At 38.7% G+C, this 23,444-nt stretch overlaps 1 protein-coding gene across 4 annotated transcripts in view; it reads left to right on the forward strand.

Annotated features, from left to right (window-relative positions):
• The window catches only part of Sqor (Sulfide quinone oxidoreductase), a 274,946-nt gene that overhangs the window by 176,767 nt on the left and 74,735 nt on the right, over positions 1-23,444 (forward strand). For all 4 annotated transcript variants that reach the window (XM_067147202.2, XM_067147203.2, XM_067147205.2 and 1 more), the window contains 2 exons: positions 7,656-7,856; positions 19,130-19,339. In XM_067147202.2, coding sequence (XP_067003303.2) covers positions 7,656-7,856; positions 19,130-19,339 — 411 coding nt within the window. The remainder of the gene's footprint in view (positions 1-7,655; positions 7,857-19,129; positions 19,340-23,444) is intronic.

Genomic DNA, 23,444 nt, shown 5'->3' on the forward strand with positions numbered 1-23,444 from the left:
GGTAACCTATCCTCCTCCATTCGCCTCACATGACCCCACCACCGAAGCCGGTTTATGCGTACAGCTTCATCCATCGAGTTCATTCCTAAATTAGCCTTTATCTCCTCATTCCGAGTACCCTCCTGCCATTGTTCCCACCTGTTTGTACCAGCAATCATTCTTGCTACTTTCATGTCTGTTACTTCTAACTTATGAATAAGATATCCTGAATCCACCCAGCTTTCGCTCCCGTAAAGCAAAGTTGGTCTGAAAACAGACCGATGTAAAGATAGTTTTGTCTGGGAGCTGACTTCCTTCTTACAGAATGCTGTTGATTGAAGCTGCGAGCTCACTGCATTAGCTTTACGACACCTTGATTCAATCTCACTTACTATATTACCATCCTGGGAGAACACACAACCTAAATACTTGAAATTATCGACCTGTTCTAGCTTTGTATCACCAATCTGACATTCAATTCTGTTGAATTTCTTACCTACTGACATCAATTTAGTCTTCGGAAGGCTAATTTTCATACCATACTCATTGCACCTATTTTCAAGTTCCACGATATTAGACTGTAGGCTTTCGGCACAATCTGCCATTAAGACCAAGTCGTCAGCATAGGCCAGACTGCTTACTACATTTCCACCTAACTGAATCCCTCCCTGCCATTTTATACCTTTCAGCAGATGATCCATGTTAACTACAAACATCAAAGGTGAAAGATTACAGCCTTGTCTAACCCCTGTAAGTACCCTGAACCAAGAACTTATTCTACCATCAATTCTCACTGAAGCCCAGTTGTCAACATAAATGCCTTTGATTGCTTTTAATAATCTGCCTTTAATTCCATAGTCCCCCAGTATGGCGAACATCTTTTCCCTCGGTACCCTGTCATATGCTTTCTCTAGATCTACGAAACATAAACGCAACTGCCTATTTCTCTCGTAGCATTTTTCAATTACCTGGCGCATACTGAAAATCTGATCCTGACAGCCTCTCTGTGGTCTGAAACCACACTGGTTTTCATCCAACTTCCTCTCAACAACTGATCGCACCCTCTCTTCCAAGATGCCGGTGAATACTTTGCCTGGTATACTAATCAGTGTCCTGTTCCCTTGCTTATAGATAGGTGCAATTACTGCTTTTGTCCAATCCGAAGGTACCTTACCAACACTCCATGCTAATTTTACTACTCTATGAAGCCATTTCATCCCTGCCTTCCCACTATACTTCACCATTTCAGGTCTAATTTCATCTATTCCTGCTGCCTTATGACAATGGAGTTTATTTACCACCCTTTCCACTTCCTCAAGCATAATTTCACCAACATCATTTTCCTCCTCCCCATGAGCTTGGCTGTTCACAACACCACCAGGATGATTTCCTTTTACATTGAGATGATATTCAAAATATTCCCTCCACCTCTCCAGTGATTCCCTGGGATCTATTACAAGTTCACCTGAATTACTCAAAACACTGTTCATTTCCTTTTTCCCTCCCTTCCTAAGATTCTTTATTACTGTCCAGAAAGGTTTCCCTGCTGCTTGACCTAGCCTTTCCAGGTTGTTACCAAAATCTTCCCATGACTTCTTTTTGGATTCAACAACTATTTGTTTCGCTCTGTTTCTTTCATCTACATACAACTCCCTGTCTGCCTCGGCCCTTGTTTGGAGCCATTTCTGATAAGCCTTCTTTTTACGTTTACAAGCTACTCTCACTTCATCATTCCACCAAGATGTTCGCCTTTTCCCATCTTTACACACAGTTGTTCCTAGGCATTCCCTTGCTGTTTCTACTACAGCATCCCTGTATGCCACCCATTCACTTTCTATATCCTGAACCTGCTTACTGTCTACTGTTCGAAACTTCCCACTAATCATATCCATGTACTTCCATCTAATTTCCTCGTCGTGGAGATTTTCTACCCTTATTCGTTTGCAGACAGATTTCACTTTCTCTACCTTAGGCCTAGAGATACTTAGTTCACTACAGATCAGATAGTGGTCTGTCTCATCAAAAAATCCCCGGAAAACTCGTACATTCCTAACAGATTTCCTGAATTCAAAGTCTGTTAAGATATAGTCTATTATGGATCTGGTACCCCTAGCCTCCCATGTGTAGCGGTGAATAGCCTTATGCTTGAAGAATGTATTCGTAACAGCTAAACCCATACTAGCACAGAAGTCCAGTAAACGCTTCCCATTCCCATTAGCTTCCATATCTTCCCCACATTTACCAATCACCCTTTCGTATCCTTCAGTTCTATTCCCAACTCTCGCATTGAAATCGCCCATTAGCACTATTCTATCCTTGCTGTTGACCCTGACCACGATGTCACTCAATGCTTCATAAAACTTGTCAACTTCATCCTCATCTGCACCCTCACATGCTGAATAGATGGACACAATTCTAGTCCTAATTCCTCCAACTGACAAATTTACCCACATCATTCGCTCATTTACGTGCCTAACAGAAACTATGTTCCGTGCAATGGTATTCCTGATAAAGAGCCCTACTCCAGACTCTGCCCTTCCCTTTCTAACACCCGTCAAGTACACTTTATAATCTCCTATCTCTTCCTCGTTATCTCCCCTTACCCGAATATCACTTACTCCTAGCACATCCAGATGCATCCTCTTTGCTGACTCAGCCAGTTCTACTTTCTTTCTTCCATAAGCCCCATTAATATTGATAGCTCCCCATCGAATTCCATTTCGTTCGCCAAGTTGTTTCCAAGGAGTCCCTCGCCTGTCAAATGGGAGTGGGACTCCGTTACTCCCATAGGTCCGAGGCTTGCTTAAAATGTTCTGATCTCGGTCGATTCATGAAGCAGGATGCTACCCTACTTGCACATAGTCCAAGTGAGGATCTCTCCTCTAACGGGTTATGGACCACCGGTGGATTGTATAGTCCTAGCCGCCTGAGCACAAGGAGGGCCAGGACTCAGAATATGTCCGAGATGCCCACTCCCATTCCATAGCAACTGGTATCCCGACTCTCAGGACCACTTACTAGGCCACTCAGCTGTTGCCCGTGGTTCACGAACTACGACGTGACTACAGTAACCCACAACTGACTTCATCAAATCCTGTTGATCTTTCTTTGGGCATACTATTAAGGGCCATCTCTACTTCCTTCCATGTTGGTGGGCTCTCTTGGTCAGGCTCATCATTGCAGCTTAAACTGAACTGCATGGTTACATCATTGGAGTCTTTCCCAGTACTGTTGTATAAATGATCAAAATAGGATTTCATGATCTTCCTTATTTTTGTCTCTTCCCTAACTATGTTACCATCTGGTTCCTCTATTGCTGTTATGTATTCATTGTCTCTTCTTGTATTTCGTATTGTTCAGTAAAGTAGTTTAGAATTAGCTTTGCTGTCTTGTTCTAGTTTATCTGTGAAATCAGTCCAAGCTTTCTGTTTTTCTTCGGCCACAATTTTCTTTACTCATAGCTTCTGATCTCTGTATTTTTGCTGCAGTTTGTTTACTCTAGATTCATTCTTTGACTTCCTTTTTGCATTTCTTTGTCTCTGGCTTTCCTGGTTTCATTTTTCGCTTTCACAGCAATCTTCACCCGATCGTTCCACCAAGGAGTTTCTTTTGCCTTTATTTTGCTCTTAGTTTTACCACAAACTTCTACTGCAGCTCTGACAATGCTTTCTTTGAATCTAATCCACTTGATGTTGCCTTCTTGTAATGCATCTGATGGTAATTTATTGGTCACTTTTTTTTGTGTATTCAACTTGTTTCTCTGCCTTCTTTAGCTCCCATGTCTTGATTTTTGGTTTCCTTTATTTCTGAGGTCTATAAATTTCTATGTGCTTTATTGTTGCGAGGAGAAGTCTGTGGTCACTGTCCAGGCTTTCACTTGGTATAACTCTGACATCACATATGGTCTTTCCTGATTCATTGTCTGATATAAAATAATCTATCTGAGTTTTAGGATCTCCATTCCAACTGTATCTTGTTAGTTTATGACTTAGCTGCTTCTGAAACCAACTGTTTTTTATTCTCAAGCCATTCCTTACACATAGATCTAGAAGACTTTCTCCTTCTGGGTCCCTGTCTCCATAACCATGTGGACCTAGTACATTTTCATATCCAAGCCTGTCTGATCCAATTTGAGCATTTAGATCTCCCATTACTATGATATTTTCCTCTTTTTCTATAGCTTCTTCTAAATCAGTTCGGAATTGTTCTTTTTCCTCTTTGTTACAGCCAGTCTGTGAGGCATACACCTGGGCTACTGTCAGCACACTCTTGTTAAGAGAGATGTTCAACTTAATAATTCTTTCATTAACATATATTACCTCACTGATGACATCGATGTCCTCTCTTAATATAAAACCTACACCATTTTTGGCTTCTGTTTTATTTCCATTCCAGTGTAGTTTGTATCTTTTTCTTAGCTTTCTTGTTCCTCTTCCCTTCCACTTTGCCTCACTCAGGCCAAGAATACAGAGGTTCCTTCTTTCCATCATATCTATCAGCTCCTCGCTTCTGCCAGTCAGGGTCACGATATTTAATGTTCCAATTCTGTGTTTAGGACTCTTTCTTTTGGGCTTCTTCTCAGAACATCGTACTTGAATATCAGCCTATTGACGGTGAGTGAAATGGTAGTTTAGGGGAAGGCCTGAAATTTAATTCTCAAATATTTATATTATTAGTTGTCGTACATAACTAAAGTTATATAGAATTAAATTTCTGATCATTCATGTCTTAAACATTTTTACCGTACCGGCTATGATAACACAGATATTCATCTATTTGCATTTTTGTTGCTAAGTCCATAACAATGCCGAGCTGCGTGAAAATGAGTTAACAGAATGTAATAAAAATCTGTTTATAGATTTGGGGAATAAGAAACTACAGTCTAAGCTATAAACAGTTTTATTCACCCTAGATGAAATTGCAGTTTAGGGGAAGTCACCTAAATTTATTTTTTATATACCTATGTTGTTGGTCCTATCGAAAAGTACTGCATAACAGAATTTATAGAGAATACAATTTCCTATCATTTATGTTTTATTTAGTTTTACCGTACCAACTATGATAAGAGTGGTATCTCAGAGTCGGAAGAAAACTAAATGTGAAGGCCTAGAATATCGAAAGCGCATAATATTGATCAACAAAAACATTACATTGACAATTGTTTGTTGTGATGTTCTTTGTCTCTTATGCTGCCGATAGATGGGATTACTGCTGCGTACCAAGTATAATACCCTGACTGAATATTGGCGGGAAATAGACGGGGAATTCAAAAACTTTCTTCTTTAGCATGCCATTCTTCTGGTTCATACATGTCCTGATACTGCTGGTATGTAACACACTGGTTGTTCATAGTATTCTAGCTATTCGATCCCTACTCTGACGTGCTGTTTTGAATGAGCAGTGTGCACACTTAAGGCAGAGGCTTAGTAGTTTGATCTGGTCTAGAATTACAATTGAGGCCTTTTCCAAATTATAGCACCAAATTCTCTAAATAACTCAAAATTCAACCCTGAAAAGAGCTTAAGAAAAGCTTCTTCATCTTCACTTTTATTAAATTAAACATTAATTTTATTCCAAATTGGGAGTGAAGAGGGGGGGGGGGTTCTCCTCTGCCTTGTCAGAAAGTTTTTCCTGCCGCCATTGTAGTGAATTGAGATTTTCTGACTCATTGGGTATTTCTAGGAAGCAGATTAGTAAAAGGACATAGATTTTGTCCTATTCGACACCCCCACTCCCCCGCTGAAAAAGATGACTAGTGTTCACAGATCACGGCTTTCTGCAGCTTGGTCATTCCAGCTCTGGAACTTTGCACTGTTAGATCGGCAGCACAGTACTGTTCATTAAACATGAGGAAATATGTGATTTATCGTTTGATTGGGTATTTCTTATGAAAGCATGGCTTTTAATCGTGCCATTCCTACTGACATCACTGTAATGACCTATGTTCATTTGAGTTGGGAAAACTGAGATGGTCTTTCTGAGGATATAAAAAGGCAGGTGGACAGTGAATGTCTGCCATTATAATGAAAACTCCTCAACCTGATTGTGACTGATGGTAGGCAAGCAGGCCTACCATTACAATGTAAATTCCCTAACCCAGTCTTCATATGAGAAAAGACGTCTGGTGACTTCCCCGTTGTGTTTCTAGGGTGACGTTAAGAGCTATGCAATTTAATACAATTTTGCTCACAACGTGTACACTACCTAACCTAGAATTCCATAGCAAAGCACGGGTACATCAGCTAGTCAAAAATAAGATTGTATGCAGATGACATATTTTTTTTTTAGGGAGATAAATAACATAGACGATTGTACAGAATTATAAAGGAACTTTGACAGTATCCAACAATGGGTTGAAGAAAATAATATGAAGGTTAATAGAGGCAAATCAACTGTCACAACATTTACAAACAGGGGCTTAAAATCTGAATTTAAATATTCTTTGTATGAGATAATCTTCCCAAAAGATGGCAAGTGCAAATACTTAGGTGTGAGATTTGAAAGTAATTTGCACTGCAAGAGTCATGTTGGTGACATTGTTGGGAAAGCATACAGATCGTTACATGTCATAATGAGGCTACTTAAAGGATGCAACAAAGAATTAAAAGAGAAAAGTTAAGTATGGTTTATCCATTATTGGAATTTGCAAACATTGTTTGGGATCCTCACCAGGAATACCTAATAAAAGAAATAGATAGTGTGCAGAGAAAAGCAGCAAGATTTGTAATAGGGGATTCAGGAAAAAAGTAAAATATCAGAAATATTAGACAAACTTGGATGGGAAGCTTTAATTAACAAGAGAGAAAACTAGACCTATAGGATTATATAGAGCCTATACAGGAGAGGAAACAAGGGTGGGGGGAGGGAGGGATCCGCGAGAGGCTTCAGTTGGAAAATAATATCGATAGGGCCGACCACATGTATAAAATAAGATGGGATTTTAGCAGAAGCGATTGGGGTAAATTTTCATTCATTGGGAAAGGCGTGAAGGAATGGAACACTTTACCAGGGGAAGTGTTTGATCCTTTTCCAAAATCTGTACAGATATTCAAGAAGAGAATAAACAGCAACAGAGAAATAAAATGTTAGAGGGCATTCGACCTGTGCAGGTTATTGTATGTAAGGAATTTTTGTGAATAAATTAATTTCAACCCCTTGTCTATGGAGATTGAACAGCCACAGTAGGGGACTGTCTGTAGGGGTGAAGTACAGGGGGACTTCGAGGGCCCTGGGACCTTTATGGTAGTTGTGAAGGCCCTTCAAGAACTCTGAAAAGCGGTGGCAAAATGGGCTCTGGTTAAGACACAGCAGGTCATTATGCATGTTAGGTACCAAAATTGGTTTTTTAAAAATTTGTAAATTTAAATCTTATAGCAGTTGTATAGTATTATTTGAAATGATTCTACATAGTGTATATGAGTTGATTATGTAAGTACAGAAGATATTGCGAGTAAAGTTCTGTAAATAATATAAATTTATTAAGGATGAGCTGTGTGTTTAATAGAAAAATTGTTAGTGTAAATTGTATAATAGGAAATATTGTTCTCTTTTTCTAATTTAAAATTTAGTGCTTGATGACAATGTATTTTTGTGTATCATTTGCCACCGGGGTAGGCACCTCATTTGCAAATAAAGGGATTTTGCTTTGATTTTGATTATAATATTTTTTGTTGCAGATTCCTGGACTGCTTGAGGGGCTGAAGATGTCTAACAGTGGGATCTGCTCCAATTATTCACCTCTGTATGTAAATAAAACATTCGAAACTCTTAAGACAGTACATGAAGGCAATGCTGTGTTTACATTTCCTAATACACCTGTAAAGTGTGCTGGAGCTCCGCAGAAAATATTGTACATTGCTGATGATTACTTGCGTAAGGTACAGTATATTTGTGATAACTATTTGTGATATTTACCATGATATTTACCAATGTAGACGTTTACACCTGATGCTAGCTGACAAGTGACGGACTTCTTTTGGGATATTAGGCCATGTTGACATTGTAAATATGAAGTTTCTACTATTCTTCAGTTGAAATGACATGATCATTTACCAAGTGAGTTCTCCGTGTGATTAGGGTCGTGCGTCTTTGAGCTTGCATTCGGGAGATAGTGGATTCCAACCTGACTGTCGGCAGCCCTGGAGATGGTCTTCCATGGTTTCTGATTTTCAGACCAGATAAATCCAGGGGCTGTACCTTAATCAAGGCCACGACCACTATATTCCCAATCATAGCCATTTCCCCTCTTTCCATCGCCGAAAACCTTTGTTGTGTTAGTGCGATGTTAAAACATGTAGTAAAAAAATAAACACGAGCATTACTTTCTTAGCAGTGTGAAAGCTAGATGGTAATGCTACCATTCTTATGTTCTCTTGTGGCCAGCATAAGTCGCCAACATTTTTTATACTAGCAGGTAGTAGCCATCACAACGACAACCACCAACACAAGTGCATCCTTCCAGCAGGCAGAGTATGACTTCTGTGAACGTTATATCTCCATATCTCCATCTGTTTCTGTCTTTGTAACTTCTTTTTTTATATCTTCCAATGTCTCTCTCTCTCTCTCTCTCTCTCTCTCTCTCTTTTTTTTTTTGCTTGATCTTTAATTTGGTCCTACTACTTCCTTCTGAGATGTTTGGCTGGTGTTTATCTAGGTACCATCCTCTCCAAGTACTACCTGGGAATCCATGTCTCCTGCATTTGCTTTACATGGCCAAACATTTCAGACAGTTGCTTTGTGTTCCTCAGCTGGTGAATATGCCTACCCTGTGTGGTACGGGCTAGGTTGGTACATACGGCTCTAAATGAGTCGTGTAGGATTATTACAGGCTTTCTCAGACTGACACCAATTGGCAAAGTACGATGACTGGCTGGAATAGCTCCACCTTTGATGAAAAACAAAATTGCAGCATGCCAGGAGCCTCTGTAGGGGTATATTCCATTACATGCTAGACCAAAATCTTGGAACTTTTCCACAAATACTCCAGTTCTTAACAAAAGCTCAGACTGAATCAAAGTAGGACTTTTGAGCACCCAATCTACAGAATTGTGTGTATGGTTACTACCAGAACAATAACTTCCTCCAGGTCATGAGTGTGATTGGAAAATTTGCAAAGTCCTAAACAGGCATCAGGCATGAGTGAGAAGATGCAGAATTAGTTTTGGAGAAATGGGGATATGTGGGTGATAACAATACTGTATTATGTACTGTACATTTGGAGAAGCCCAGACTATGAGCAATCTTTCGTAATGCCCTTTGGCTCCTGTAACCTACACCCAGGAATCTTAATGTATGGTGTGAATGTGATTGCAGTTAGCACAGTGCTGGTCTGACATAGTGTAATTCAGTGTTTTTCTGTTAGATTTATTTTATATTAGTTACTGTTGTACAGAATATGTACAATTCTTGTTTCTTTGTTCTGATACGAATAAGGGAAGAAAGACAATTTCAGTACATTTTTCAGTTGTTTTTTTTTCCACTATCAAGTTCACCTGCATGTCTCTTCTTATGTAATCTTTCCTGTTCTGTCCCTTCTAGTCTTATGCTTAGCTAATCATAGAAACTTTGTTTCATATGCTTGTAATTTAGTGATGTCTCATGTATTTGATACACAACTCTCCAATTTTTATGGCATGATTGGCAAAGGTATGATTTGAACATTATCTGTTTTGTTTTTAAAGGAACTGTATTGTCCTCAACTAGATTCTTCACTTGGTGAAAGAAGTTGGATCCTTCAGATACTCTATTTTCTACTTTTAGTTTAGCACTCCCTTTACTGGAGATAGCTCTTCCAAGATAGCTAAAGCTTTTCACACACTGAGTGGATGTTGTACTCATTTTCATTACCACTGTCTTTTGCTTGCTCAAGCCAGAACCATGGTTTCCTCAAATTTCCTCAGCGACACACATCAGGTACCTCAGTTTACATTCAAGAGTTCACACTAGAACACCTCTTATTATTTTTAGAAGGTAATAAGCTTTTACACTTACTACCCTTGCTCAAAAGGGGACCCACGCGCAAATTGTAGATCGAAAGATCCAGAAACACAGGAGCCGAAGCTAATTCTAGACGGCCAAGAAAATAAAAAATAGAAGGTTAATCAAAGGCTGAGAACAAAATGAAAGGGATGCTGAACACCTCAAGCAATCCCGTGACATGACTTATCATAAAACGTAGTAGGGCAGAAGGCTCAGCGACACAGAGGAGAAAGAGAACTTGCTCTGCATCTTCAAATTGTTCTGATTGGACAAGATGACAATGATATTTGGATACCTCAGTCTAGTATTAATGCTGCATTTGTTGATCCCAGTGTGAACCTTCCTGTACAAACAGGAAACCTGCTATGTGACTACTCAGAAGGGAGGGTTCCGATGTTATTTAGCCTAGCAGAACTGCTGAAATATTTTTCTTGTTGTAAAAATGGTCTTGATGCAGTGATGCTCTAAATTCTTGTCAATCCTGTCAGCAATAGTTGAGATGTGTGGAAGGAATGCATTTCTCTCATGTATATTTTCCTCTTTCTTCTGTGAGTGTGGGCCGTCTCTGGTTTTGTTACTATAGGATACAAGATAGATTAGTAATGTCAATCCTTAATTGGATACTGACTGTGTGAAGTTTTTTGGACAATCTTTTAAAATATCCAACATTATTATTGTTACCATCAAGTGGAAGGAGGGAAGAAGGGGCAGGGCCAGGCACTGGACACAAGCACACCAATAAAATTTAGAATGTATTTTCAACGTTATCCTTTCTTTTCAAAGCAACAACAATTTAACAGTAATAACCTTTAAAAAGTAGAATTTGGACAGTTATTTGCAATATCGTAAGCTTTGCCTAGGGAGAAGCAGCTCCCAATTTACCATACAAGACTTAAAGTCTTCACAGGACCAATAGGTCTTACAAGTATCTTAGGTTAAAGAGAAAGAACAGGGAGACTTCAGCCTTTATGAATTAAGTTCCCCCTCAATGGGAATATCGAACCTTACTTCGTTTAAATAGAGAAAGAAGCTAGAACCTCCAAAACAAAGTTACCAAGAGGGGAATCAAACCCTCAACTTCAGGTAATGACATGACAGAAGGGTCTTGAACCCTGAACCATACTTTCAATTTTCAACAGTCTAATTGATCAAGGATACACATCAGGTACCTCAGTTTACATTCAAGAGTTCACACTAGAACACCTCTTATTATTTTTAGAAGGTAATAAGCTTTTACACTTACTACCCTTGCTCAAAAGGGGACCCACACGCAAATTGTAGATCGAAAGATCCAGAAACACAGGAGCCGAAGCTAATTCTAGACGGCCAAGAAAATAAAAAATAGAAGGTTAATCAAAGGCTGAGAACAAAATGAAAGGGATGCTGAACACCTCAAGCAATCCCGTGACGTGACTTATCATAAAACGTAGTAGGGCAGAAGGCTCAGCGACACAGAGGATAACCTTTACAAGTCTGAAATAGAGGATAGAAATTTAGAATTTAAAAAATCTTAGTCACCAGAAAGCAAAGTGAATAACGGAAATGAGCGTGCACCCTTGTACGTCCTTAAAGTTACATAGTCCCCATAAGGGGCTTACACCATGTATACAGCTTGGAAAACCTACATGATATGACCTAAGAAAAATAAGGAAACCCTACATTAAAATTAAAGGTAATTGCAGCACGCCCCTTACTGTTACATGCTGGTACCTTCTCTTCACCATACGCAGATATGTTTACATGTTAGTTCAAAGTTCTGCCTGCCTTTACCACTGCCTCAGCCTCGTCGTCCCTGGGAAGAGAGTCACCCTTGTGTCACATGCTCGATAATCTGATCAGGATAGGCAGATCCCTGGACAACAACCTCTGTCGGCATTGCCACAGAGAGAAAGAAACTCTTAGTCATGTCCTGGGATTCTGCACACACGGGGAGCTCCTAAGAAACACACGGCACCACCAGATTAAATCCTTCATTGCCAAAGAACTGAAAGAAGGAATTCAATGTACATGAGGAGGTACACAGACTGGCCATAAATGGTAGTTCGCAGTGAATTGACATCATAGCCTTTAAAGACAACACCTCAAGTATTCATATTATATCCAACTGTCAGATTTGAGCACCATAGCAATCAGCCAGAGGAGGTTAATCTAGAAAAGATTAACAAATACAAACCAACTATCCCTTACTACAAATCTAAATACCACCTCCAGGAAATAAAAATTATAGGGATAATGGTCGAAGCTCACGGTGCCATACCTCATCACTTCGTCACCACATGGAAGCGCTTCGAACTCCCAACAAAGCTCATCCCCGAAATCGCGACCCTAGTCCTCCGAGGCTCCATCAAGATCTTGAGATACCACCTCTACAGATAATTTTGAATTTTCTTTAATTAATATATATGCACAGAAAATTTGATATATTTTATCTTGTTCTTAGCGGCAGACTGTAAATACAGGAAATTATGTATAGGGACAAACTGGGTATTGATAGTTTGATGATGACATAAACAAGCATTAGGCAGATTCATTGATAATGACATAACCAGACAGTAGTGGCAGCTAAGGAACAAAAGACAGCAACCCAGTGTGTACCACCCCAATACAGAAGCAATACTCAACTAAGTTAAACACAATCCAAGCCTCTAGGTGGCACTCAGGAATGACAGTAGTGACATCTTGTAATAACCAGTCATTTAAGTGGATACATACCCAGCATGATTTTTGCGGCAAAGCATCTGATACGTGATTTTAACTAAATAAGGTCTCCTGTTTTCAGAAATGTCATTGATTCTATTGTATCACATCTAGTTTTCATGTTATTCGCCATTTACTGTCTGAAAATGTGTCATTGCGGCACAGTGCTGCTTTGTGATAACAGCGAATCTGCTGTTTGTGGATTCCTACAAGAGGAGCTTAAAAGCTGTAGTACTTCTTAACCAAAACATTCTACCTTCGATTCCTGTGGCACATTCGGTTTCACTAAAAGAAAATTACAATACATCACAATGCAAACTGTTTTAGATAAAATCAAGTATCATGAGCACCGGTGGGATGTGTGTAGTGACTTGAAGGTGTGTGGTATTGTATTAAGACAACAAGCAGGCTACACTAAATTCCCTTGTTATTTATGTGAATGGGACAGCAAAGCTAGATGTCTACACCTTCCTGGACCAAGAGACAAGTTTTGACACTTGGTGTGAAAAATGTTACAAATGTTACAAATGCTTCATTAGTTGACCCACAAAAAAATATTTTGCCACCACTACACATCAAACTGGGGAATCATGAAGCAGTTCGTTAAGGCCTTGGACAAAATTAGCCCTTGTTTCAAGTACAATGTAAGCACATTTCCACATTTTTCTGATGCAAAAGTCAAGAAAGGCATTTTTAATGGACCACAAATTAGAAAGCTTCTGAAAGACAGAAACTTTGAACAGACGATGAATGTCGTGGAACTTGATGCATGGAATTCAATAAGAGATGTCATAATGAAGTTCCTAGGAAATGTAAAGGATGAACAATACAAAACAATAGTGAAAACGATGTTGGGTGATTTGCAAGAGTTGTATAGAATTAGTCTGAAACTGCACTTCCTTCATTCTCATCTCGATCAATTTCTGGAAAATCTTGGGGCTGTTAATGAAGAGATGGGAGAAAGGTTTCCATCAGGACATCGAGGAGGCAGAAAGAAGATACCAGGGGAGGTGGGATGAACCAATGATGGCTGACTATTGTTGGTGTTTGAAAAGAGAAGACAAACTTGATGCAGTCAGACGCTGGGGCCAAGCGTTCATTCCAAGCGGACATCTAGGACTGTTAATTTCGTTCACATTTATGAATTCATAAAGATACTGAATAAAAGTTACATTTTTTGCTTGTAAATCACGTTTAATTGTCAAAATAAAATGCTTTCATTGCCTCAGAGTTGTTTGTTTGTGGGTTTTTGTGTAAATCAGTATTACAGTATATTACAATAAATGCTAAATATTTCATCGTAATTTTATACTCAATAATTATTCATTGTATATAATAATTCAAGACAATATTCAACTGTTTCATACAAAGAAATATAAATATTTCCAAAATTATCAACACTTTTCAGTACTTTTTAAATGCAATATTCAGATCTATCTCTTATTTTGATATACCTATTGCAAGAAAACGTGACGTGATACGTAGAAACGGACAACGGATTCGTGTTCAGCGACCCAAAATTAGTTAAGATCACCAATCACACCTCTTGCCGCAAGAAAAAAGTTTGAAAATGCTGGGTTGTGATATCGTCTAGGTCAGCTTGTCTCCATGAGACTTCACCATTTTCAGGCATTAGAAGTTTTGTCTAAAACTAGGGAGAGGCCATAATGCTGTCACAATTATTATTATGATTATTATTGTTACAATTATTTCCACGGAGCAGAGAGGGAAAGAAGCGTGAAGGCTGAATGGCTGGACAAAGGACTAACCAAAATTTAAGTATTGCTAACAAAAAACAAATTTGAATTTTCTTTCTTTTCTTTCTGGTATTAAAGTGTTCTGAACATAAATACAATCGAAAAGATACCTTACACTCTTTACCAAGCAACTGAGAATCTTGAAAAATTACATTTGTTAATTCAGAAAACTATACATCATCATGAGCTCTTAAGCTCAGAAATCTTCCTCTTACAATCCCATGAACTTGTAAACTCAAACGTTATTACAATACTAGTTGAATTGAACTTACATTTTAAGTGGAACAGTCAAAACCTTTGACCTGCAGGTCAGAATTTTACAAGGGGAGGACAATCCCATGAACTTGTAAACTCAAACGTTATTACAATACTAGTTGAATTGAACTTACATTTTAAGTGGAACAGTCAAAACCTTTGACCTGCAGGTCAGAATTTTACAAGGGGGGGGTTAACCTTAACACATTTGAGAGTTTTACATACCGTATTTATGTGAATAATCCCCGCCGCGTAATAATCCCCGCATCCTAATTTTAGGAAGGACTATTTTGAAAAAGAAATGAAATGAACTAAAATTCCTTCCATCGAAAGAGTAACGTAGGTATAAACAAACATTTCATATCACTCCTCGAGTTTCACGTGGTATTTACGCAAATATGAACATGGCAGATATAGCTACTTTGCTTGAACATATTGTAGATGATAAAAATGCATTATCGATGCTATAAAATATATTTGCCATGAAAATTAGCAAGTAGGCCTTCTTAAGTGACAGATATTTCATTAATCTGAACTTGCAATAGGCTCGATTTGCTGTAGATTGGAAGATTCGTTGTCTCTTGCATCACTAGAATCCTCTCTTAAAAATTACTTACAAATTCATCACACTCCACGTCTAAAACACTTCTCACACACGGTCTCTTTTTACCTGGATAGCAACTTGACCAGTGGTGGATAATTCTTTTCATGCAATGTAAACACCTGAAACAGATACACCTATGAACTCGTTCGTTAGTTTTACAATACAGTCAAACCTTATTAATTTGAAGTCATAGAGATGCAGAAATATGACTTCGAATTAACTGCCAACTCATAATTCAGAAATGCCAACCCTTGCCATGTCGCAAAATATTCTAAGACCCGTTACTGCATGCAGTTAACATTTATTCACAGTTTAAATCTTTCAGATGTCACGGAAAAAAAAAAAAATTCCAAAATGTATCCAACAAGGCACATTTACAGTATTGAAATAATGCACTTGGATAACTCATTTGCAAATATAACATCATGCAATGAAAGAAAAAAATATGATTCAAAGATGAGGAGAAATCTATGCTGGCTCCCCTGTGCAAGTGCTTTATTCATTGGATTTCTGTATTGTATGCATTTTGGATGCCTTGTACTTGCACGGAAAGTACCCTTTGCCCTTAAAACACCATGGCTTATCGAACATTCCTATGACAAGGGGAGGGAGTAGAAAGTATTTCGCTTCCATTTGCATTGCAAAACAGTACAATGACCCTATCTCCTTTAAAACCATAAGTCTGTTTGATCTCGGCATTAAAAAAAGAAGATGCAATTTCTTCGGCATTGACAATATTGTTTGGTGCGTACGAATTGATTATAATTATGAACCACGCTTTTTCGCCAACTGTTGGCATCACCAGTGTTTGCGGATTCTGTTTTTCTGTGCACTGCCTGCTACGTGATATTGTGATGTTCCTTAAAACGCTGAATAGTAACGAGTTACGATTTCACTCAAACTTAGCAACTGTGAAACACACTGTAAATGCACAGAAGCGAGTGAAAGTGTGGAAAGCAACCCTACATGTTCCGGAAGACGTGTTCTATTGTGATGCTGAGAAGATTTGAATTTGAATTACTCTGTAAAAATTACTTTATGTAAAGGTAGTTTTGAATTAAAAGTCTGAATTGTTTTCCATTTAAATATGACATATGGGCGTAGTTTTATTACATCTGCAGTTACACAAAGCATAACTGTACACCCAACATCAAAAACTGTGTGAACCAGGAGCGTGTTGCCAACCTTAACGCAAATAAAACCCACATCCCAATTTCGTGCCTCATATTTTAACGGTAGTTATCGATCTCAGCAAAGCTTTGGATACAGTATCACATGAGATACTCATTTCTAAATTTAAGCATTATGGTGTTAAGGGTCTTGAACCACCATTAATTAAATCTGTCCTCACAAATAGAAGCCAAAAGTTAACGGTTGACAATCAACTCTCGGAGTTACTCCAAGTAACAGCAGGAGTAGTCCAAAGGTCTTTCCTGGGAACTTATCAGACAAGTCTGTACTCTATGCAGATGACATTACTCTCATAACAGCAGATAAAGAATTAGAAAATGTAGTTGCTCAAAACAGGGAGAGGTTTCAGAAGTCATTGACATGGTTAAAGGGGAATATATTGGTCTTAAATTGCAACAAAACTGAAGTAATTTTCTTTCACCTAAGTGAAACAACTAGGGAGGACAGCAACAAGTCAGTGAAAATGTTAGGATTCCTTTTAGACTCAAAAATGAGCTGGAATGTTCATACACAATAACTATGTAAGAAACTGTCCCGAGTTATATTTTTATTGCAAAAACTTAAGAAATGTGTTAGCTAACATAAATAATATCTGCTTACTGTGCTTTCTTTCATTCACGTCTACAGTATGGAACAATAATGTGGGGGAATTCCATGGGGGCTCAGGTTGTCTTTATATGGTAAAAGAAAACAATCAGGTGCATGGAATTTCAGACAAGAAGTCATGTAAGGCCATTTTCAAAGAACTGAGAATAATGACTCTTCTCTCAATATATACTGTACTTACCAATGCATAATGGACATTTTAAAAAACGTGATTAATTACCCATTAAGGAAGGAGAAACATCAACATGATACAAGAAGAAGAAACAATATAGACACTCCTGATGTTAGATTAAAGAAAATGCAAAAATATCATAACTACACAGGAATGATACCCTTTAACAAGCTCTGTCTGTGAAATCCTTTCAAAAAAACTGTAAAAAGTTGGCTGAAGGCAAACAGCATTTACAGTATACAGAAATTTGAAGAAAAATTGGTGCACCTCCATATAAATTAGTAAAGATGTGTAAATATGTAGATATATTGCTTGCAATATAGCATAAAATAGTTAGTACACTACATACTTCAAGGAAATGAACAATGTTCAATAGTATAATATATTTATAGTCATGATTTTTAAGAACATATATTTTAAGGATTATTGGTCTTTTGTCTACTAGAATGTACATTGTTTAATGACAGTAAATTATATTCTATTCATCTGTGACTACCTCACTTTCTTCCCCCTCCCTCTTGTATACCTACCATATACCATATCCTGTTCGTTGTCGGAGGGAGACCTACCTTCTGTCCAGTCTCCAGTTAGCATGCTAATTATCTCCCTTAATCACTAACTCTTCTTTCATACTCCTTAATGCCTGTTCACCCCCTCAGTCCTTGCACCTACATTCCTTAGTGTTATTAATGCTCTGATATTGAACAACTTGGCATTTTCACATTGTGAAAATCTCTACTAGGTCTTAGAAATAGCATATTGAGGGCTTAGCTGACTGTCATCTGTTTGCTTGCCTTGAGGCATCCAGCACATAATTACATCAACTTGAATATTTAGCTTTCCTGACCACAGTGTAGGCCTACTTGAAAAAGACTTTCAGCTTATTTGATAATTAACAAGATTTTCAGTTAAAAATATACTTGTATGCAGTAATTAATGATAAATATAGTGGTGAACTATACAATCTATGCTGGTAATAGAATAGTATGATATTATTTTGCCAATTTGCCCATAGAAGTGGTAGCTGCAGTGTAACAATTAAAACACTGCCAGAGGGGGACAGTGGGTTCTGTAGTTAACAAACCATTGTCTACAAACTAATATGATCGAAGTCTGACAAGATAAGAAGGAAGCTGTTTTTCAGAACTTAAATAAACCTGAATTAAAGAATGCACACACGGTAATTTGATTTAATTTTACAGTTTTCAGTATTATTCATTTTACTTTACTGAATTAACACAAATATAAGACAGCCTTACATATAAAATTATGTATATATCGTACAAGCTGAAGAGATATTGGATACTGAACAAAAATGGTCAATTGGACTCCGGTGCTCTCCCATTGAGCTGCAGTGGCTAAGATCATTCTTGTTCTGTTGGTAGGGAACTAAGCCATACATCTGGCACTACTGCTAGGGGAACTGTTGAGTGCACTAGTTCCCGCTGTGGGCCATTTGAATTTAATATTTAGCTTTCACGACCACATCGTACTTGAAATAGTCTTTCAGCTTATTAGGTCATGTTGAGTACATAAAGTGCAAGCCAAAGAGATGTAAAGTATGGAGCCTATTGTCCCCCTGTGGAAGCATTTTAATTGTTATATTGCAGTCACCACTTCTATGGATAAATTGAGAAAATAATAATCTTCTATTCTATTACCAGCATAGATAGTGTAGCCTACCATTACATTTATCATTACTTATTGCATACAAGTATATTTTTAATTGAAAATTTTAATTATCTTAAGAAAGTTTTTTTCTTTTTGAATCTTTTGTAAAATTATATCTAACCTTTTAGCTCTGGAAAGTGTGCTGTTAAAACCTGTATATTTGGTTATTTGCTGTAGAAACTATCTTTATTTGTTTAATAACTGTTTTTGTGCTTGCAGAAGAGGAAACGGAATGATGTGAAGTTGATCTACAATACATCTCTGCCTAATATCTTTAGTGTAAAGAAATATGCAGATGCTCTTTGGAAAGTTATTGAAGAACGTGATATCAAAGTAAACCTACGGACTAATTTGATCGAAATCCGACCAGATAAGAAGGAAGCTGTTTTTCAGAACTTAGATGAACCTGAAGTAAAGACTACACAAGAGGTAACTTGATTTCATTTTAAAGTTTTTAGTATTATTCCTTTTACTTTACTGAATTGCCACAAATATAAGACAGCCTCACATATAAGATAACCCTGAATTTTTTAAATGTATTTACGAAAATTAAAAGGAAGGTATTCAAGTTCTCGTAGAACTAGAGTAATTTTATAAGCCCTAAAGTAAGGTTTTACCTTTCCTCTGTTTTATTATCTATTGTTGATAGGTAACAAAATGTATCGATGTAATCTGCGTGTAGGCATTATGCAATAGTAGTGCAGCATCATAAATATGGCCCTGAATGTGCACCATTTGTGTACACCACCTCAGGTTAGCCTTAAATAAGTTACCAGAACTTTTAACTCATTTCCTTGCACCTCCAATGCCTTCTTCCTAATAACTTCACAACTTATTGGATAACCCTGGTTTTATGTCTTCTTCACAAATGCAGTAACAAGCCTATCAATTTCATTACATTTTTCTTTCTTTGATCTTCTGAACACTTCTCACGATGTACCAGCATTCATAGCCAGTTTTGCCAAGCTTTGTCTAAACATGCTTGATGAACGTCAAATTTGACTACATTTATTTCCGTTGCAGTAAACAGGAATAGATGATGTGCCAAAGAATGAAGTTAAATGACAGTCAAACAACTAAACAGTTATTAAAGTCATAAGCAAAGCGTAGTGAAACCAGCCATTAAGCTTTTCTTTCTTTTCCTGCCAACATCATGCATTATACTCGGAAACGTGGAACTTCTTCACAGTCTATTCATTACTAGTATATTTTGCAGTGTGCAAAACTCATAATTTGAAGTTTGTATTACATGCTCTCTCTTCTTTGTTTAACTGAAGTGATGAATACATTCTCCTTTCCATTGTGATCTGTCATGACTGGAATAGTGACCAAAATTCATAACTTTAAGTAAAATATAAATAACAAAATTGGTAATGAAAATGGGTGCCATCTACAAAATACTTGCAGAAATAACTCGGTTGAGCATGAACGGATGCCTTCTTCTAAGGCAACGGTCATAAGGCTGGCGAGTCTCCGAGCTTGCTTCATTACCTTACCTGCTATTGTTCAACACTGAAAATGAATCTGAGTAGCATGCCAGGTTTTTCTTTACTCCACCAATAAGTTGATTCACCATAAGTTTTACTATGTAGAATTTCCAGAAACAAACAGAACAAAACAGTAATCATCATGTGATGAGACCAACTTGTTTTGCTGCTTAAACAAACTCATAAATTACCAAAATTGACAAACCACAGATGTGTAGTATACCTGCAATTTAGCTACACTCAGCCTTCACATATGTATTATTTACACTTATTACATACCTCAAGGTAATAGTCCAATAGGCACTTTCTGATGCTAGTAGAATTCCAGTTAATCTACACTGCCAGGAAGAAAACATGCAGCGTCCTGAAGGACTGTGTTCACTTGCATCAGGATATAATACGTGCATACTGAGGGGTTGTTCTGTGAGCGATTTATTTGTCACGGACATTGGCGATCGTATGGTGCTCGGGAGGTCTGTCCATGCTCTCTCTGTTTTGACTCTGCAGGCAGTAACTGTGCTGAGGTTAGAGGTGAACAGTGTTTGCAACGTTGATTCTAGAGTAAAACCATACCCCACTGACGAGTACATGCTCCTATTGAACAATTGCAGCCATTTGGACGGGGTCGCATTGTGGGCCTGCGGGAAGCTGGATGGATGTATCGATGGATTGCTACACATGTTGGGCACAATGTATCAGTGGTGTGTCGCTGCTTTCAGCAGTGGTCTCTGGAACATTCCCACACCCGTAGACCAGGCTCTGGACGTCTGCGTAGTACAGATGCATGTCAAGACCGACACATTGTGCGACAGCGGTGGCCGACCGAACATCATCCAGGAACGATATCCAGTCACATGTTGCACCTGCTGTGTCACCAAAGACCATCGGGAAACGTCTGTTTGCAGCAGGATTACGATCACGTGACCATGACAATGCCACACACGGCTACTCTGGTGTCGTGAAAGAGTCGACTGGAGAGGGGAATGGTGCTCTCTTGTCTTCAGTGATGAGAGTAGATTCTGTCTGTATGCAAGTGATGGACATACACTTGTACGGTGTAGACTGGTTAGCGGCCTATTCCAGAGTGCATTTGCCCACAACACCCAGGTCTTACTCCAGGCTTCATGACGTGGGAGCCTTCAGTTACAACTCGTGGTCACAGTTGGTGTTTCTGCAGGGTAACGTTACCAGAGCCTGCTACATTGCACAGGTTGTTGTCCCATGCGACTGCCCTTTCTTCGACAGGAAGGTGATGTGCTTTGTCAGTAGGACAATGCATGTCCACATACAGCTATACAGCTGCTGTGATGCAACGTGCTCTACAACACTGCCCTGGCCAGCAAGATCACCGGACCTCTCGCCATTTGAACACGTATGGGACATGATAAAGGAGGAACTTATGTGTTCTCCAGAGCCTGCAAGAACCATTGCCGAATTGCATCAAAAAGGTGCAAGATGCTTGGGACAATCTATCGCAGGATGCCATTCGGCACCTTTATGATCGTTTGCATGCATGAAGACATGCCTGCATTGCTGCCAGAAGGCATTGGTGCTACTGTGTATTTCATTTGGTCTGAATTTGTGATCATATATCCCTGCAATGGTGAGCTATCTGTCACATCACTTGTGAATAAAATGACCTTGTCCTCGTGGATGTTTCATTTTTTTCAATTCCCCCCCCCGGCAATGTAGTAAGGATATGTGCGATGACCTTCCTTACATTTGAATACCTCTTCTTTGCGAAGATCATCCCTAACCTTAAATACATACTTCCTCTTCACTGATGCCATGAGTCCTCCCAGCTTCTTACAACTATTTCCTTAGGTTGGTCTGGCCCCTGACTTTGCTCCTAGACATTTATATACATGGATCACCTCCTTGGTTCACAGATGTATGTACATAGTTTTGAAGGCAAGGCTTCAAAGTGATGATTTCATATGGATGAGATTGCTGTCCCTTTCTTAAATTGCATGAACAAAATAACACCATCTCCATGAAATAAAGTTACCACTTATTATAACTACACAAGGTACATTTTTTTCATTGTTATTTGCTTTACGTCGCACCAACACAGATAGGCCTTATGGCGACAATGGGATAGGTAAGGCCTAGGAGTGGAATGGAAGCGGCTGTGGCCTTAATTAAGGTACAGCCCCAGCATTTGCCTGGTGTGAAATTGGGAAACCATGGAAAACCATATTCAGGGCTACCGACAGTGGGGTTCAAACCCACTATCTCCCAGATGCAAGCTACACGAGGTACCGAAAGGAATCCCAGTCGCCTCACTGTCCAAACAACTTCAAAATATAGAATCAATAAACAACAAATCCCATAGAACAGATGTAAGGCTTTTCAGGCGTTTGCTCTATTAACCAGCGTTTCGTCTTAGGTCTGACACTAGACTCATCAGAGTGGGATGTGCCAGACCCTACCCACTGACGCTGGGGTGTATGCAGGTGAACTAACTAACAATGCTTTCATTCCCCAACCTGAAGGGGTGGGGCGGGCCACCTAGAGGGTAACGCCCTCTCTCTGGCCAAGAGATGCAGGTGGGTTGGGGGTATGTGACGGAAGAGGGAGGTGGGTAATTTGATGTATGGAATTAGGAGGTGTGTGCGGATAGTATTTAATTATCGGAGATGTGTGTAAGGATTAAATATTCAGAGGAGAGTGCAATGGTTGACAAGTTTTAGATGAGAGGGCTAGGATGGAATTGAAGAGTTAGAAGGTGTAATGTTGCGGTTATATTGCATAATGAGGTGGTGAGGAGTCTGAGGAGTTCTTGTAGGTGAACTACTACTACTACTACTACTACTACTACTACTACTACAAATGCTTTCATTCCCCACCCTGAAGGGGTGGGGCAGGCCACCTAGAGGGTAACACCCTCTCTCTGGCCAGGAGAGATGACAGGTTTGTATAGAATTTAGGGAGTTAGGAGGTGGGTGAAGGAGAGATTCTGTATTAGGGAAGGGTGGGGTCTGCTCTGTGTTTGTTTTATTAAGATATACATACAGATTTGAAGTACATTTGTGATACAGCTTTAC

Source organism: Anabrus simplex, chromosome 5, assembly GCF_040414725.1.
Source record: "Anabrus simplex isolate iqAnaSimp1 chromosome 5, ASM4041472v1, whole genome shotgun sequence".
In the NCBI taxonomy this organism is placed as follows: Eukaryota; Metazoa; Arthropoda; class Insecta; order Orthoptera; family Tettigoniidae; genus Anabrus; species Anabrus simplex.